The 16,856-nt window shown below is 41.2% G+C and overlaps 1 protein-coding gene across 2 annotated transcripts; it reads left to right on the forward strand.

Annotated features, from left to right (window-relative positions):
- Positions 1-446: 446 nt before the first annotated feature.
- snapc2 (small nuclear RNA activating complex, polypeptide 2) lies at positions 447-9,795 on the forward strand. 2 transcript variants are annotated; one of them, XM_017426980.3, is made up of 6 exons: positions 447-828; positions 2,584-2,757; positions 3,411-3,528; positions 5,854-6,375; positions 7,098-7,186; positions 8,058-9,795. In XM_017426980.3, the coding sequence occupies exons 1-6, from the start codon at positions 619-621 to the stop codon at positions 8,334-8,336; spliced, it is 1,392 nt and encodes a 463-aa protein (XP_017282469.1). In that variant the 5' UTR covers positions 447-618; the 3' UTR covers positions 8,337-9,795. The 2 variants fall into 2 exon arrangements, with proteins under 2 accessions (XP_017282469.1, XP_037832557.1); XM_037976629.1 differs by having other exon boundaries at positions 686-950.
- Positions 9,796-16,856: the final 7,061 nt, after the last annotated feature.

Genomic DNA, 16,856 nt, shown 5'->3' on the forward strand with positions numbered 1-16,856 from the left:
TAAGGACGAGTAAATAAAACTAACCCAAATATTTTTGATTTTCCATAAGATCTACAGTTCAGTCTGTTACTGATTTATAGTTTGATCTGGTGCATCTTCTAATGAGAGCTTGAACAAGCAAGAAAGTCGGTGCACATTTATTATGTGTTTCTCCAACGACATGTTACAGAAAACAGGCCGGCTGTTAAAAATGTTGAAGGAATGCCTCTGTTTCAGTCACTTCTACAGGACAAACAATTGTTATTTTTAAGCCTCCAGCAGTTTTGACCAGAGGAGAGAATTTAGTTTTATTTTATTTTTAATCTTTTGTATTTTATCCTTAATTTCCCAATATAGTACCGCAGTCCGGTAGGTGGCGTTTATTTTTTTCTATTAGTCTCAATTTACAGGGTGACAGTCTTCTTGTCCAGTAGGTGGCGGTAATACACCTTTAAGCTGGTTTACCAGTCGAAGAAGAAGACGAAGAAGAGGAAGAAGAAGAAGAAGACAACAGCCTCAAACAGTTCTTCTGCTCACTTGAGAACAAAACTCAGTCATTATGTCGTGAATTCCTTTGAGTTCATACTAAAACATCATTAATGTATTTTTAGATGGAGAAAAATAGAAGCTGAAGTCCAAATGAAGCCGCCTCCTCGCGTTCGAGTCAAACGAACCTTCGACTTGTGCGACCCGGCACCGAGGAGTTCCCGAACCAAGTCCGGGAGATGGTCCCGGGGCGAGCTGCTGAGACTCCTGACGGCTCTGAAGAGGGTCGACCGCACCGACCAGAACCGGGATGTGGACTGTGTTTTCCTGAAGAAATGCCTCCCTACTCGCTCCGTTTCAGAAGTACAATGACCCATGATTTCTTTAGAAAAATAATAATCATTATTATTAATGTTCGTGGATGCGTCACATGAACCCGCACGTGCACGGGGAGAACATGCAAACTCCACCCAGAAAGGCCCCAGGTCAGGAGGCGACAGGATGTGAATTTATCAAAATAGTTTCTGTGTTTGTGATTCTATGTAGACAGGACAACTTTGGTTTTGTTGTTGCTGCAAGCCTGCAGTCCCACAAGATGTTGCCCTGAGGTCCACCGTGGGGACAACCTTGTAAGAAGTTTGTCCTGGCAGCCAGGGAAGACACACATATTGCTCAGTCCTGGAGCTCCATCTGGGTTTTTGTCTCACTCGTGGAGCTCCATCTGGGTTTTTGTCTCACTCGTGGAGCTCCATCTGGGGTTTTGTCTCACTCGTGGAGCTCCATCTGGGTTTTTGTCTCACTCGTGGAGCTCCATCTGGGGTTTTGTCTCACTCGTGGAGCTCCATCTGGGTTTTTGTCTCACTCGTGGAGCTCCATCTGGGGTTTTGTCTCACTCGTGGAGCTCCATCTGGGGTTTTGTCTCAGTCCTAGAGCATAGAGTATTAGATGTTTTCCGTTAGGTAAACGTGACGGAAGTATGAATAATAAAGATACTTTTGTGATAACTGATCATTTTAATTGGTGATGATGATTTGTGATGGTTATCTTAGTATCATTCTGTTTGATAATCAAATAGTATTTCTGTCTCGTGAATGTTATTCTGTGGCACTTTAGCTACGTATACGTCAGAGTGCAGATTTTGGGCAGCATTCTTTTAGGTGATTTAAAATAGTAGCTTCCATACTAGTAGCTGCCAATAGTTACCTCCTTTAACTACCCAATGTGAACTAGTGATGTTCAAATGAAGCACCGAACCGTATTGAACCACTTCATCAGCTGTTTTGAAAATAGGTTCATTGATTCAAAGCTTCCTGTTAGTGACATCCAGTGGCGAACTAGGAGACCGAAAAAACAGCCTGTTAATAATTATGTGATGGGTGTAACTTGGGTTTGTGTGATGGATGTCAGTTTTTGTAAAGACTGATTGATCAGGTAGTTGGGATAAGTCATGCTGGGACGGAAGGGTGTGCTTGTGTAACTACGAACGAAGCCTGCCTCCAGTACCGACTGGTTTGAAGCAGTTACTTGAATCACTCAGGGGACCGAAGCAGTGGACGTCATCGGCCACGTGTCTTTTTCTGCACCAAAGCAAGCTTTGAAACAGTGATTCAATGTAGCCTTGAGTTTGAAGCTTGTATCGGAGCATCTGTGTTAGACGGCCATCACTAATGTTACCGTTGATGTGGGTTAAAAGCATGCACTTTTGTTATTTTCAAATTCATTTAGCCTCATCGTCATGTCAGTCTTCTCAGCCTGAAATCACAGCAGTGCGGAGCAGAAGGTGCATCATGTAACCATAGAGACCTGGGAGGCTAAACTGTCTCGTTTCATCAATGTTCCATGGGGTCCTCAGAGGACCTGGTCCTCCAAAACATACAGCCTCTGATCTGGGGCATACCTAGTGTGCTTGGTAATGCCCCAACTCTGTTTTACATGGGGTTGCCATAGGGAACCAAGGTATCAGAGCTCCATTGATGATGGCTTTGCACTCTATTACCTTAAGGTTAAGATACTGTTTAACCTTAATGTAATCAGAGTTTCCCCTCTCTGAGCAAGTTAACTCAAAGTATGTGGATAAATTACTGCTTGTTAAATGATCTTTCTGGAACACCCCCCCAGGTCTCCTCTATGGTGGACTCTCTAAAGAACAAGCTGATCTCTGGTGTCAGCTTCCAGCTGCAGAAGAACCGGTGGAAGGAGAAGTGCAGCAGGAAGCCCATCGAGAAGTGGACACACCTGGCCTCTGCTATGGCTGGGACCCTTGAAGTGGTCGTATCTGCTGCGTTTTCTCAGGTACGTTGTTTCACATGAGCATTAGTCAGGATTAGCAATAGTGTGTATTTATTTATTTATTTGTCAAAAAACCTGAGTTTGGATGTACGACACTTAGGGCCCTGTCAGACCTGTCATTACTGTAGCAAGTAGAGGTTGATTGATGTTGATATCAATATGTAGAAATCAGAACAGTCAATGTCCAATTTTTTATTTGTGTGTGTATGTATATATATATATATATATATAAAATCCATTTCTTTTTACTTAAAGTTTTTTTCCCCTGTAATGGCAGAGTTTATTATAGGGTAACACCTGTTGTTGATTGAACCAGACTGCCTTGGTTTTTCCTAACTCCTCCTTCTGGTCCAGTACTTCAATCTCTTTTCAATATCTTTGAGCTTTGATTCGGTGCTTCCCCATTCGGACCTGGGACTCAAATGTTAATTCTTAATCTTTAATCTTTAATGCTCTCTATATTTTGTGCAGAATATATAAATAAACCTGTTTGAGTGATTTCATCTGACAGTGCCTGGAAATTATTTTTCTGCCACAACATTCCCCAATTTGACCCTTGTGGTGACCGAGTTTTAACTCGATGATTACCTTTGGTGCTTTAAATTTGATTAGTATAGACGTCATTGTCCCCCCTCTCTTCTTTTTTTATTCCTCAGATACTGGTTGTATTATCCACAGAAACGTGCACTCTGAGGAACTGTGACCTGTCCCCAGTCCACAGTCCACCTGGTCAGATCGTCCCTTTAAGACCGATTCTTCGTGTCCCGGTCCAAGGTACGGCGCAGTAGCTGCTGTCACAGCTGAGACAGATACATTTACATTTACATTTACTGTGTATGTATTATATACAGTAAATGGATAGTCAAAACATTTTATTAACACGTGGTTTTTAAACCTTAAATCAACGGCTGTGCAAATAACTAAATTTGTAATTTTTTGACTCCAACTAATCACAAAAAAATGCTACCAACAACAAAAAATGAATATAATTGCAATTAAAGCTGCAACCAGCGATGAACGGTTTTCATAACTTGGCATCACTCCGGTCTGTCTGGTAATACTGGGCAATAACAGCAGCCAACCGCACACAAAAACATCCGAAGTTCTAGAAGGTGAATGTTCAAATGTAAGTGCTGGAAAAAAGCAAAAATCTCTTCAAAATGGGGACTATAATTTAAAATTGTCAACATTTAAGGGGTAAAGCAATACCAAGGACCATAACAAAGTTGATATGAAAAAGCAGGTCAGAGAATGTTGTCCTTTAGGAAGGTGGTGATGAGCTGTTCTGTGTGTGAGTTGCAACCACTTTGTGTTTTTAGGCAGGAAGTCAAAGTTGAGCCCACATGCTGTGAAGACAACTGAATCTCTTGATAATATTAATGTTAAATACAACAGTCCAAGTTTGAAGCTAACACTTCAGTTTGTTCAAATGTAAGGCCAAGAAATGGCAAAAGTGGCATCAAAAGGATCAATTCAAACCAAAATGGTTGATTTCTTGTTTGTTTCAGGACAGAGGTGATAGAGCCTTTTTTTGAACAACAATTACTCCTGGTCATTTTGGTGCAGATTGAATACAATTTGTGGAAGTTACAAGAATATTATCATGATCAAAGATTTCCCAGCCTCCAAAACCGCGCTCTTTGGTGAAAAGTCACAGTTTTTTGTAAAAAGTAGTGACGTGTCACCTTTCCTGAAACAAAGTAATTCGAACCACTGTTTCGGAACTTGCATCAAAACAAAACACGATGAGGTACGAAGCTCCGAACGTTGGCACTGCTTCACTTCATGCTTCATTGGTTCAAAATGTTTTGAAGCGTTTCTTTAGTTTAGAGCAGGGGTCTCAAACTCAACTTACCTGGGGGCCACTCGAGGTAGAGTCTGGGTGAAGCTGGGCCACATCAGGTATTCCACAAAAAAACTACAACCGATCCAATCTTCTCAATCTTTACTAATAACAATTCAGAACATGCAGAACATGAACACTTCTTCAGAACATCGGTTTCTCACTTCTTCCTACTCCTTGCTGCCAGTGACTTCCTCTTACACAGCTGATATACGTATTAATATTCCATCTCCCACTTCTCCTGAAATTGCAGGTTTTGAAAAAGGCATGACTGGTGCTGGGTGATAAAAACATCCTTGCACTGAGTGACAGGATATATTTTCCCTCCAATCTGTGACAGTCCAGAAACACGTTTCAAGTGAACAATGTTGCTAATTCGTGTTGTCAAGAGCCTGAGCTATGGTAGCCCACAAGTGCTAAAAAATATGAAATGCTCAGGGTGATGACTCAAGCAAGTGCATGTGAGGGAAAAAATGTGTGGGCTGCAGTAACATCAAGCTTTGATTTCAGGTAGGGGGCCACAAAATATCGGTCTGTGGGCCGGAATTGGCCCCAGGGCCGTGAGTTTGAGACACCTGGTTTAGAGTGTGTAGATCAGGCTTTTTGAATGAACCCGAACAACCATTTTACCCTTCACTTTCTGTGATGGGGCTGCGGTAGCTTAGTGGTCAGCGGTCCTATAAACCTTTTAATAAAGAACATAGTTGTACTTCTGGTGCAATATCTGTCTTCTAACGACAAGCATAAATTTAGTTTTAATATGTAATGATGATGTAATCATTAATTGGTATAAATGAACACAGTCTTTTTTTTCTTTTTTACTTTTACTGCTGAGATGGGATTGAAACGGTGTCAATGCTTCAGTTGCGCTCTTGCTATGGCTTCAGTTGGCCACCAGGTGTCACTGTTTCAGTCAGACTGAAGTTTTGAATCTTTTACGGCACAATTAGAAGAAGAGGCTCACAGGTTCACGAGGCTTCATCGGCCCATCACTAGTAAAAAGAAATGTCAACTTACCTGTTATCTGACGCAGTTTGAAGTGGGCCCATGAGTAAAATATGTGACTTCTTGTTTTCAGATGGGCGAGGCTAAGGTAACGGCTCCATATTAACATGTAGACATGACGAGGACTGAACTGCGATCAAACTTGCGCCATTTTGTTTCACAGCAAGAAGTCAGGTCTTGCCACGCCCACAGCCTATGATGAAAAACTCAACCTTTTTTAGCTTTTAATCCTCCATCTTTTTTCCCTCCAGGTAAAGTTCCTGCTAAGATCCCTGTCCCTGTGTTCCTCAAGACCCCGGCAGCAACCATGGGCCCAGCCAGAAGGCTTCCTGCACCATGTCAAGTGGTTAGGGTACCAACCAGAACCTGCCTTCCATTTCAGCCTGCCTCCTCCTCCTCCTCTTCCTCCTCCTCCAGGACTCCTCCGCTGGGTCTGAGCTCAGCTACAGGACAAGTTGGACCTGGCTGGAGTTCTGCTCTAGCAGCTGCTGCTGAGAGAGGGAGCAGATCTAAAACCACCCCGCTGCCTTCCAGTCCTCAGACACATCTCAGTCCCAGCTCCGTCCCAACCACCGCACCACAGTCCCTCTCAGTCCTCCCCACACATCCCACAGTCCCACATTCCAGCTCCGTGGCTGCACCGCACACCAGCTTTGGACAAAATAGCAAACAGACAACATTTGCAGTCAAATGTGTGGTAGACTTTGAGAAGATCTACAACTTCCTGAGTGCTGTCCAGAATTCCAGTGAGGATTTTCATCTTACACCAATGGGTGAGTCACAGATTAACTGTTTTTGTTTTTTGAGGGGTGGACCAGGCAATCCTCATTCTTTACACAAATGTGGAAGCCATTTGTAGCCAAAAAACCCCATTGATGGTCAATATATTTATCCAGTTGTCTAATCCTAGAGTAGACCCTCTTCAGGTTATTGGGGCTCAGTGTAGACCCTGTGTCGGGGGGCTTGGAGTTGTATTTGCTGTTATTGACCTCTGCCAAGGATGTATATGTTTTCAGTAGCGTTTGTTTGTTTGTCTGTGAACAAGATTAATCAAAAAATAATGAACAGATTTTGATGAAATTTTCAGGAAATGTTGAGGCCCTGGAACCCTTAACCTCCCAGCTGCCCCCCCGGGCGCCCTCTGGTCCTCGTGTGTGCTCACATGTGCGAAGGGTAAAATGCAGAGAGTGAATTTCTGTGATATCGTTGCTCATGGTCATACTGTTTAAATCTAATCCTGGCCCATACCTAGTTCTGGTTTACCTCACTAGTTATCAGTTTAATATTTACACACACAGTTCTTCACTGGCCCTTGAACAAGTTGGTCTTGTGTGTCCACAGTCAATGTTTGACTGTTCTTTTCGCAGATTGATTCAGTCAAAATCAACCATTTCTGTGTCTCAGATCGGGAAAAAAAAGATTTACTGTCTCGTCATTTTGTCTAACTTCCTAACCACTGAGCTGAAATAAATCTCTTCTTCCTGTTCTTGTTTAGAGAGCGCCGTAGTGCTGGACCTGTTAATGTCTCTCCCAGAGGAACTCTGTCTCCTGGACTGTAAAAACCTGCACAAGCATATGGTCCAGGTACGTCCTGCTGCATCGACACACCGCTGCCACATCGAGAAACAACTCCTTAGGCTGCGTTTCCTCCTCAGGCTTACACAACTGTGGCTAAATCTAACCTCAAGTGTACAAAAAAAAACAAGACTGTGCAACTGTCAGAGAAATGAGCTTCATCTCAGGCCTCACTTAACAGGTGAAAGGTTAAAGGTCACGACAGGACCATCAGAAAAAGATTGAACAGGTATGGCTTGTTTGGAAGGGTTGCAGAAAAACCTCTTCTTTCTAAAAACAACATGGCAGCACAACTGAGGTTTGTAAAGATTCAACTGAACGGACCACAGGACTTCTGGGACACGTGACCAAAGGACAGATGTTTACCCATAATGCACTGCATCAGTATACTATTATGGGAGATGTAAAGGAGCACTGAAAGTAATTCACAGAGCTACAGCTCTGGAATTACACAAACTAAATAGAAACTGTGAGGACTTGGTGACATGTTCAAAATTGAATCGACACAAATGTTTTGAGACATTTTGGAGACTCCCTTATGAAGGTCATTTGTTTACTAGTCTCCAACAGTTGCAGCCCAGTGAGATACTGGGTTTGGGTGTCCTGACAGAGATTATATCCATGTAGACAGAACAGAACCGTGCTCTCCTCTCTGCTGGGTTAAGAAACTAATCGATGAAGACTTCCCTCCATCTTAAAAGTGTCCCTCCTGTCAATATGTTGCTGCTAGTTTTTAAAATGAAGAACTATCAGAGCTCCAGTTCGCATGTGAACGTGATGTTAAATCCTCTGTGCAGGACCAGGACCAGGACCAGGACCAGATCAGGAGGTTTCTTTCAGTTCCAGATGTGTGCATTAACTTGGGAACCTTCTGTTTCAGGTGTATGAGAGTGTTTCAGCTCCTGCTGACGTCAAGGCGGCCAGAGAGCTGCTGATGAAGGTGGAGTTTGGACCTGGGTCTCAGGGTGTCGGCTCACCTCGCGGTCACCAGCCGGCCCCTGCCGGGCCTGCAGACGGAGCTCCCGTCTCTGACAGCGGAGGGAAGGAAGGGAAGCTCGATGCGTCAGGAGGTCCAAACATGTCGCAAAGCTGCCCCCCGCTGAACCCGTTCATGGTTCCGCTGCAGCTGTTACAGAGAAGGCAGACCTCGGCCCCTTGAGTTCAAGTTTTAAACCTAATTATCCTTCAGAAGCAGGCAGCTGCTGCATGGCTTTAACCAGTTTGTTGAAGGAATCAGCTGATCAACAAAAATCAAACCCTTTCACCTGCCTGCCAATAGTTTTACAGAAAAACAATGTTCTTCTTTTTTAAGACAGTAATAAATGTTGACCCTTTGAGAAGTTTTGTAATAAAGTTTTATTTCATTTTGACTGAATGTTATTTAATTAAATCAGTCCAGAGACAGCTTCTGCAGCTGCGTTTTAGCTGCCTGTTTGGAGACATTAATGCTTAAATCAGCTCTCTCTCTGGATCTGACTGTCAGCAGGATGCTGGGAAATATAGACAGGAGGATTATTTTAGGTTTCTAAACAGACGCATTAAAGGATGAAGGAGTGTATATTTTATGACCTGTTAATGAGTGACAGCTATTTTATTTTCAAGGACAAACCAACCAATGTATGGGATTGTTTTCGGTACCTGCATGTGTTTGTTACTGCTCTTATTGCCAACATGATGAGGCATTGCTCAACACGGAACGGGACGGAACAACACACATCAAACAGAACAGTTCTCATTCAACAATTAAAAAAAAATAATCAAATAACTAAAATACAAGATCATATAAAAACATAATGAGATCCAGACCACTGCAGATCACAGTTAGACACGTATATCAAAATTAAAACAAAGTGCAGTGACAGGTTTGGGGGGGGCCTAGCTTGGCGAATGGGGGATGTAATGAAGGGGAGCTGAGGGCCCTCACTGCCTCCAGATGGGTGCTGTTAGATAAGCACCTTCTGTCTGATGGAAAGAGGCTAAAAAGGGAATTTACAGGGGAAATGGGTCTTTGGATGTCTTCAATCCAACTTAAAGAATGCAGGGGCGTTGTGTCATTAATGCAAGGAGGTTTTAGACCAATTACCTTTGATGCAGGTCTGACTATTATGGGGAATAATTATTTGTTTCAATTCGTATAACTATGTTTTCAGAGATCCTGTTTGTTCTGTTTCCTAGTTGTTCTGAATATAACTTGTTAAGCCTGGCGGTAAGGTTTGTGTTTCTTCCATGCCTATAGTTTTCCTTACGCTCTCGTGTATTTGCCTCTCACACGCACCTGACAGCCAGTTGTAATCAGCCTGTTCTCACTCAGTAATCCCCCCCAGCAGATTTAAGCCCTTTGTTGTTGCTCAAGTCTCTGTCAGATCCTCATGTGTAACTACCCAGGTCAGTTCCCACCCGTCTTTTTTGTGTGCGTTTGTTTTGGTTTCATCAAATACTTTTCTAGTTTGAAACCTGCTGCCTGCATCCTTGGGTCCTCAGCCAGCAACGTTTGCTGCTGTTACGTCTCCGACAATCTGTGGTTAGACAGATAATGAACCTTGGATCTGTCTCATCCTGGCGATGTTACTGCTTTGCTTTTTTTAATTTTTTTAATAAATTTGGTTAAAAAACATCAACAAGCTCAGTCTTCCTGTCTTTGTTGTCTTTCTGCCATGACAGTTTGGTGGCAGCTGTGGGACTCCTTGTGTGGTTCTTGTCCCTGAGCTGAAGCAAAAGTCGTGGACAAAAATCATTAACATACATTTTTCACATTTCCAAAAAAAAAAAATTACAGTCAAATGAACAACTTTCATTTTGCATAAATCTTTTTTTTTTTATTGAGTCTCAGAAGAAGTATAATTATTCGATCTACTTGATTAAATGGCTGAGAGTGTGAAAGCTTGGAATGTAAACACTTATTTAAAACAATATGAAGAGTCAGCCAGAGCAGCTACTGGAATATGACTTTAAGTCAGAGGTCATAAAGGGAGTGGTTCCCTCACGCTACAAATCTAAAGGATTTTTAATGTAAAATCCATCAAACTACATTTATTATCTGTGTGATTATACAAAGCCAAAGATCTTTAATTAAACCAAAAGGCTGTCGAGGCAGCAAAACAAACTAAACATACCAGCAGGAGCAAGGAAGGGAGCACAGAGCCACGGGTGAATAGATTTTACAGCCCTGGTGGTTCGTGTTTTTATGTTTCTGTACCATTTTCCAAAGGGAAGCGGTATGTAAAGTCCATTTCTCAGCTGGGTGGGGCTGGCAGGTGTGTTAGAACAACCTCCATGTGTTCCACACTTTGCTGCTTTTATTTCTACTCAGCAGCACCGGTTCCATATACCTTCATGTGTTTGTCACGTGTGGAAAACCATTTAAAGTCATGTTTTTTGTTTTTGTTTTTTTCCTTTAAAAGCTTGTATTCGTCTTCATTCATGAAACTCAAACTGTGTTGTTATGTGAGCACACACTATGATAAGTGACCCAAAAACCTATTTTTGATTCAAAAGTGTTGCGACTGTTTGCTTTTCAGGGTCAAAGGTTGTCTTGGATGACAATACATGATGATATTTAAATGCTGTTTTATAGTTTCCTTATGGAAGTTAAAATTTGAACTCCCTTGTTTGAGAAAGGAGCGTGCACGTCCAAATGTTTATAGTTGCTATGACTGTTTGTCTTGACGGTAAAATCAGTAAATGCTGGATGAATTGTTGTGCCGATGTTTTTTTTTTATTGATATACAACGCATTATTACAACCCTTTATTGTCCTTTGGAAGCCCAGATGCCTTTCTTCTGATTGTGTGCGCGCCTTCAACCATTCTGGGAAACAGAAACCTACAGCAACACAAGAAAGACCTTGTTATTGTCCTGATAACTCCTCTGATCTGCTGTTATTGTGAGTTTACAACAGAGCGGGCCCAGCTGAAGTTATAGTTGACTAAACTATGGATCGGTTTCCATAAATGTGACAAAAATGAAATCAAAGGTCATTTATGGTCCAGCAACTCTTTTCAAACAAACACACGCACACCCAGTTTCTTCTGTCACATTTATGCAAAAACAAATCTCTGATCATTTTACTCATTTTGCATTCAAAGACTTTATCCAGATATGACTCTGGGGACGTAGAGGTTCTGACAGTTCTTCGAACGTGAAGCCGCGTCAAGTGATGGACAGACTTTAAGTGTCAATTAAAACATATAATAATCACATTCCCTTAGAGCAGTGGTCTCCAACCCTTGTCCTCAGGTCCACTATCCTGCATGTTTTCCTTGTTTCTCTGCTCCAACACACCTGATTCAGTGGTTAAATCACCTCTTCATGTTCTGCAGAAGCCTGTTAATCACCCATTGATTCAAATCAGGTGTCTATAAGCCTATAAGCCTGTTCATCTTCCTCACTAACGCTCTGCTTCATTGTCGTTCACATGCGCTGTCTGTGTCTTGTCCCATGTGTTTCCAGCAATTTGGCTTGATAGTTTTTTGTTTTTTTTTAGTTTTGCTGCCACGTCAGCCCTTTTTGTTTTTGTTATTTAATAAATAAGTTTATTCATTATTCAATCCAATTAAATATTGGTAATCAACTTTAGCAAACACAAAAATGGCTCTAACTCAGTCAGTTTTGCAGACATTGATCTAAAGTTCGGTGTGGTAGTAGCTGAGAGTCATTCACAACACATACTCCGAGCATTAACACAGTTTGTGAGATCTTGCAATATTGCATGAGATTGTGCATAACATTTATTCAAGTTTTGACCAAAACGGCTACAACTATGTCACTTCTCAACATAAGATTATCTTAGTTTAAAACTCTGACATGAAAGTATTCCTTCAATGAATGCTAGGCTTTTAATTTAATAAAGTTTCTTTAAACTTTTCCTCTCATCTTAAACATCAATAAAACAAAAACAAATGATTCTGGATTTTAAGATTTACACAACTGGGGAGACATATCTATATAAACAAATAAAGGTTTATCCTTAACTTTTCCTCACAAGGTTGCCCTTCCACTCATGCTGATGTTAGATTTTATAGTTTAATCAGAACAGATAAAACAGTCTTACTGGATCCACTGGGCTATAAAACAGAGCTACAGTATCTGCCTGAGGGCGGTTCTTTGTACACTAAACAGAAGGACACAATCAGATCTGACATCTGATGGGATGTTCTTAGATCACCAGTACATCAAGACAAGACTCCAAAGTCTGAAGTGCAGCACTGGACATACAGAGCTTGAGTCAAACAGCTGAGTCAGAAAACAAAATGTGGAATCTAAACTCTAAGTCCAAGAGTCAGGAAACATCAACTTATGTTTAGATTAGGCAAAAAGGAAACAGGAGAGGTAAAACACAAATGGTAACTTAAAAAAACAAAAGGAAAGACTCATTTAAGGAATGCATATTGCCCACCACCTTTCATGTCAGAGTTTTAGGCTGGTCAAACCCTGTTTGCGCCGTTAGATGCAATCTTATGCAATATTGCAAGATGAGTTACGGCTCAGAGCGTGTGGTAAATCGCTCTCAGCTACTCACACCAAGTGTTAGCTCAATTTCTGAAAAACTGACTGAGTTTTTCTGTTGGCTAAAGCTGATTAGCCGTGGTGGCCATCTTAAATTGGGTTGACTCCAAATGAGTTATAGATGTACAACCAGTGATTTTCCTCAGCTCACACACATTCACACCACATCCTTCAACTGCAAACAACAACCCCCTTATATGAGTAGCAAAAACTGTTTGTAATTTCTGAAATATTGATTGTGCGTAGGAAGAAAGTTATTCCAGATATCTGAACTGTTCATTTTGCCAAGGAAGAATTAAATTAGGGATATCTGCAAAACATATTCAGCCAGACTTTTACATTGTATTTGAACATATGAAAGATTTTTAGATATTTTAAATTAACTTTCCTAGTACAGTTGGAATTATAAATAGTTTACATTTAAATTTATTAACCTAATAAAGTGACAGCAGATGTCTTTAATGTCAGTTCTGACTACTGAAAATGCTACAGTGACCAGAAAAAATGCAATTATTCAGATCAAGCAAAGCAATGAGAGAGCAGTGGGTTTCGTTATATGGTAATACGGTGTGCCATTAACTCTGCCAACTGTGGCGTGTTGAGTGCAAAGGACACATCATTGTTTAGTCAAATTAAAATGAACACACACACCAGTTTCACTGCGTATTCAACTATGTGGCACAAACGTAACTCGAGAACATCTCCTGTCTGTTAGAACAGAACATAAGAAGTGATTTGCCAAAGTGATTAAAATCACTGGAATTATAGAAAAATAACATTTATCAAATAAATTAATTTTAAAACAAATGTTACTGTTGGTTTTATTTTACTATTATTTGTTGACTTGTTTTATTTTGTTGTGATGACAGACGAGCCTCTGCCTCTCCTGACCCCAGGAACCCCCTCCATCTTCATCTTCACCTCAACCTTCTTCTACAACCTGTGGGACACTTTCAGCAGTCTCCTCAGGTCCGTCTCCGTGGTCTTGGTCCGTCTAACCTGGACTTTTTGTCCGTTCATCTCCAAACTGCTGCAGCTCCTTCAGGTTGGATGGTGCGATTTCTGTCCAACAATCATTAAATCAAACCAGACATTCTTGGCTTTGACTGAACCATTCCAGGACCTTTAACTGGTTCTTCAGCAGTGAGTTTAGTGTCATTGACCCGCTGGAAGGTGGACCTCCTGCCCAAATCTCAAATCTCTGGAATCATTTCTCTCAGGGTTTGTACAGGTCCTTGAAATCCTTGAATTTGCTTGAATTTAAATGTGGTATTTTCAAAGTTTTTAAAAATGCTTGAATTATGACTAAAGTGCTTGAATCTGTAACTGACTTCATCAGACATTACTGTCCAAACCTGCCGACTCGACACATTTTGTACAGCAGATGCATATTTGAACACTACGCTGTTACAGTTTAGTTTCACTAAAAAACATAAAAAGTTGCTGACACCTTGTGAGTTTAGGCGGGGCTGAAGTGAACACTATCCAGGGCCTGCTGTGATAAGCAGAAAGATACCAGAGAAGAACCAAATGGACCAATTACAGAGCTGGATTTGTTTCCAGCTGTCATCAAAAACTAAAGAAGAAGAAGTTTCTGTATTTAACTGCTGTAAAAACACAGAAGGAGTTATTTAACTTTAATGCTATGCTGACGTTAGCAGAGAGTGACACAGATGGATACAGAGCTGAGATTGGAACAATTAAAAACAACACACTGAGTTTTTTTATGCAAATATCTGGACACTGTGTGAACTTTGCAATTATAGTGGACATTACAGGCTATTTTATTGTCTGTATCCCATGAATAGATTTTTTTAAATTATTTTATGTTTCCAGACATTTTGTAAATCACCCAACTTCCCGTCACACCACAGCATTTGAACTTTTGCCTACACTTTCTGCTCACTAAGTTTTTCTCCATGGTTGGGACTCAGACAAGAAATTGTTTTATTATGGTGGATGTTATGCAAGACCTGTTTCCATTGGTTACGACCGTTTTTGTTCTTAACAGAGTGCACTGTGATAAGAATGAAATAAAATTTTATAGAAGTCAGAGAAATGATTTCTCAAGATGTACGTCATAGTAGTCCTTGGCCTGCTGAAACACCTCATATACAGAACTATACAACCTGCTATAAAACCCCTGTTGTCAAACATTGGATGTATGCCATTGAGAAGATATTGGGGGCCAAAGTGTCCTTAGGCAAGGCACCCACTGCGCTGCAAATGAGAATAAAAAATGCAGCATATATAAGTGAACATATCTAACAGAAAGCATGAATAGCAAACACATTGTGAGGCACTTCACAGAACTTACCTGAGTTTAAAAAGGCAATATTTATGTGTGGACCTTTGCTTATTCCCTACCTCCTTTACCCTTTTACCTTCACCGTCCTGCTTCCCCTCATTGCTGAGAGTATGGATCATTTGCTTTGAGGTCCAGCTTTGCACACTAATCTATTTGAGTTATTGTTTCTGCTCTCATAACGTGTGACATGTGAGGCCATTGTAAAACTTGCACAAACTTTGAAATGTTATCGAAACACATAATTGGGCCAATGTGTAAAAGAAATAATGAAGGGATTCAGCTTCCACCTCCTGCAGAGCTTCCCCAGCATTATTAGGGAGCCGGGGGTGGGGGTATAAGAAGGCTGAATGGGCCACGTTCTGGGCTGTCATTGCCGATGCAGCTGCATCTAGCTGCGGCTGTAAGGTTGGTGGTAAACACCTGAGGCGAAGAAAGCTCAGGTAGAAAAAAAAAAAGGAACCCTACAGAACGTGATTAGCTTGTGGGATGCAGGAAACAGCTGAAAGGTATTGGCAGGATAAATGTACCACGGCTCGGGTGGTTGCAGAAGAAAGAGTTTGGTGGAGCAGAGCAGGACGTTTGGTTGGCTTTAAAGCAAATCTGACAAACTGTCAGGTGCCTCAGGCAGGGGAAAGGGGTGCTTCACCAGCTCGACTCACGCAGGGATAAATGCTGTTGATGGTAACTGAGGATATAGTCAGGCAACTGATGAGACTTCCTTTTACTGTGGAAGCAGCTGGCCTCTGCTGGAGCCTGCGGAGGACTCTCTCCTTGCTGGAGCTGAAGCAGCCGAGGAGTTGACAACACTGACTCAGGCAGTCTTCACAACAGAAACATCATGTAAAGTTTAAACAGGTCACAGAAAGTTGGACTCTACATGAATGAACTGGCATTTTGGTAAATCAAACAGGGAAAATATTTTTTTCTAAAAGGCCACATACAGGACTGGGAATATTGTCGAGGGCCCGACTGACAGGGTCAACCGAAGTCTGCCAAATGTAAATTTCATAATTAGCTATAAATATGATTTTGATAAGCTGCTAAGAGTAGACAACTATAACTGGTTCAGACTGTTTTTGTCTAGATATACTGACACAAGGAGCAGAGAGAAAAAAAAGCAGTCTCTCACTGAACACTTTACTCACAGATCATGCTAAATGTGTTTAACTTGACTGTCAGTCACTACAAAATACAGTTAATGGAACATAAATGTTATCTTGATTCTTGAAGCGCAGTGTCATGAAGCCTCAGGAAAATATGAGCTGACAATAATTATCATTTTGCGCTAGCTCTAGCAATTGGGATCAAGCAAAAAGTTATTTACTGTGTTTCTACCTGTCTTATTAAGAGTGCTGTCAGGTAGTGGCAGACACAGGTAAATCATTACCATGGAGACCATAATGAGCCACTGGCATGACCTGTAACATTTCTTTTGATCTAGGATCTCTTTCCACTTCTTTTTTTTCAGTTTACAGAACTAAATGTTGTCCATTTTATCATCTTAGATTGCCACAAAGTCACAAATTACCATTGGTACATTCAGGGTACTTGACAGGTATCTTACTGGGTTTGTAGCTGGTAGGCACTTACCTGGTACTTACAGGACATGTACCAGGTATTTACTGGGTTTGTAAGTACCTGGTACATGTCCTGTAAGGATCAGTTACACGCCCCATACATGCAGTGTAACAAGTCACTTCACAATACAATCCAGTCCTCGTAAGTACCTTGTAGGTACCCTGTAAGTACCTCTTTAGGTAACTCTGTAGGTGCCAGGTATGTACTTGTTAAGTACCAAACTGTATTGTGTTTATCAAACTATAATTTTTCCCTCAAATTGACTGAATGAAAATCCACTTTTTCTACA

The sequence above is a fragment of the Kryptolebias marmoratus genome, linkage group LG7 (genome assembly GCF_001649575.2).
Source record: "Kryptolebias marmoratus isolate JLee-2015 linkage group LG7, ASM164957v2, whole genome shotgun sequence".
In the NCBI taxonomy this organism is placed as follows: domain Eukaryota; kingdom Metazoa; phylum Chordata; class Actinopteri; order Cyprinodontiformes; family Rivulidae; genus Kryptolebias; species Kryptolebias marmoratus.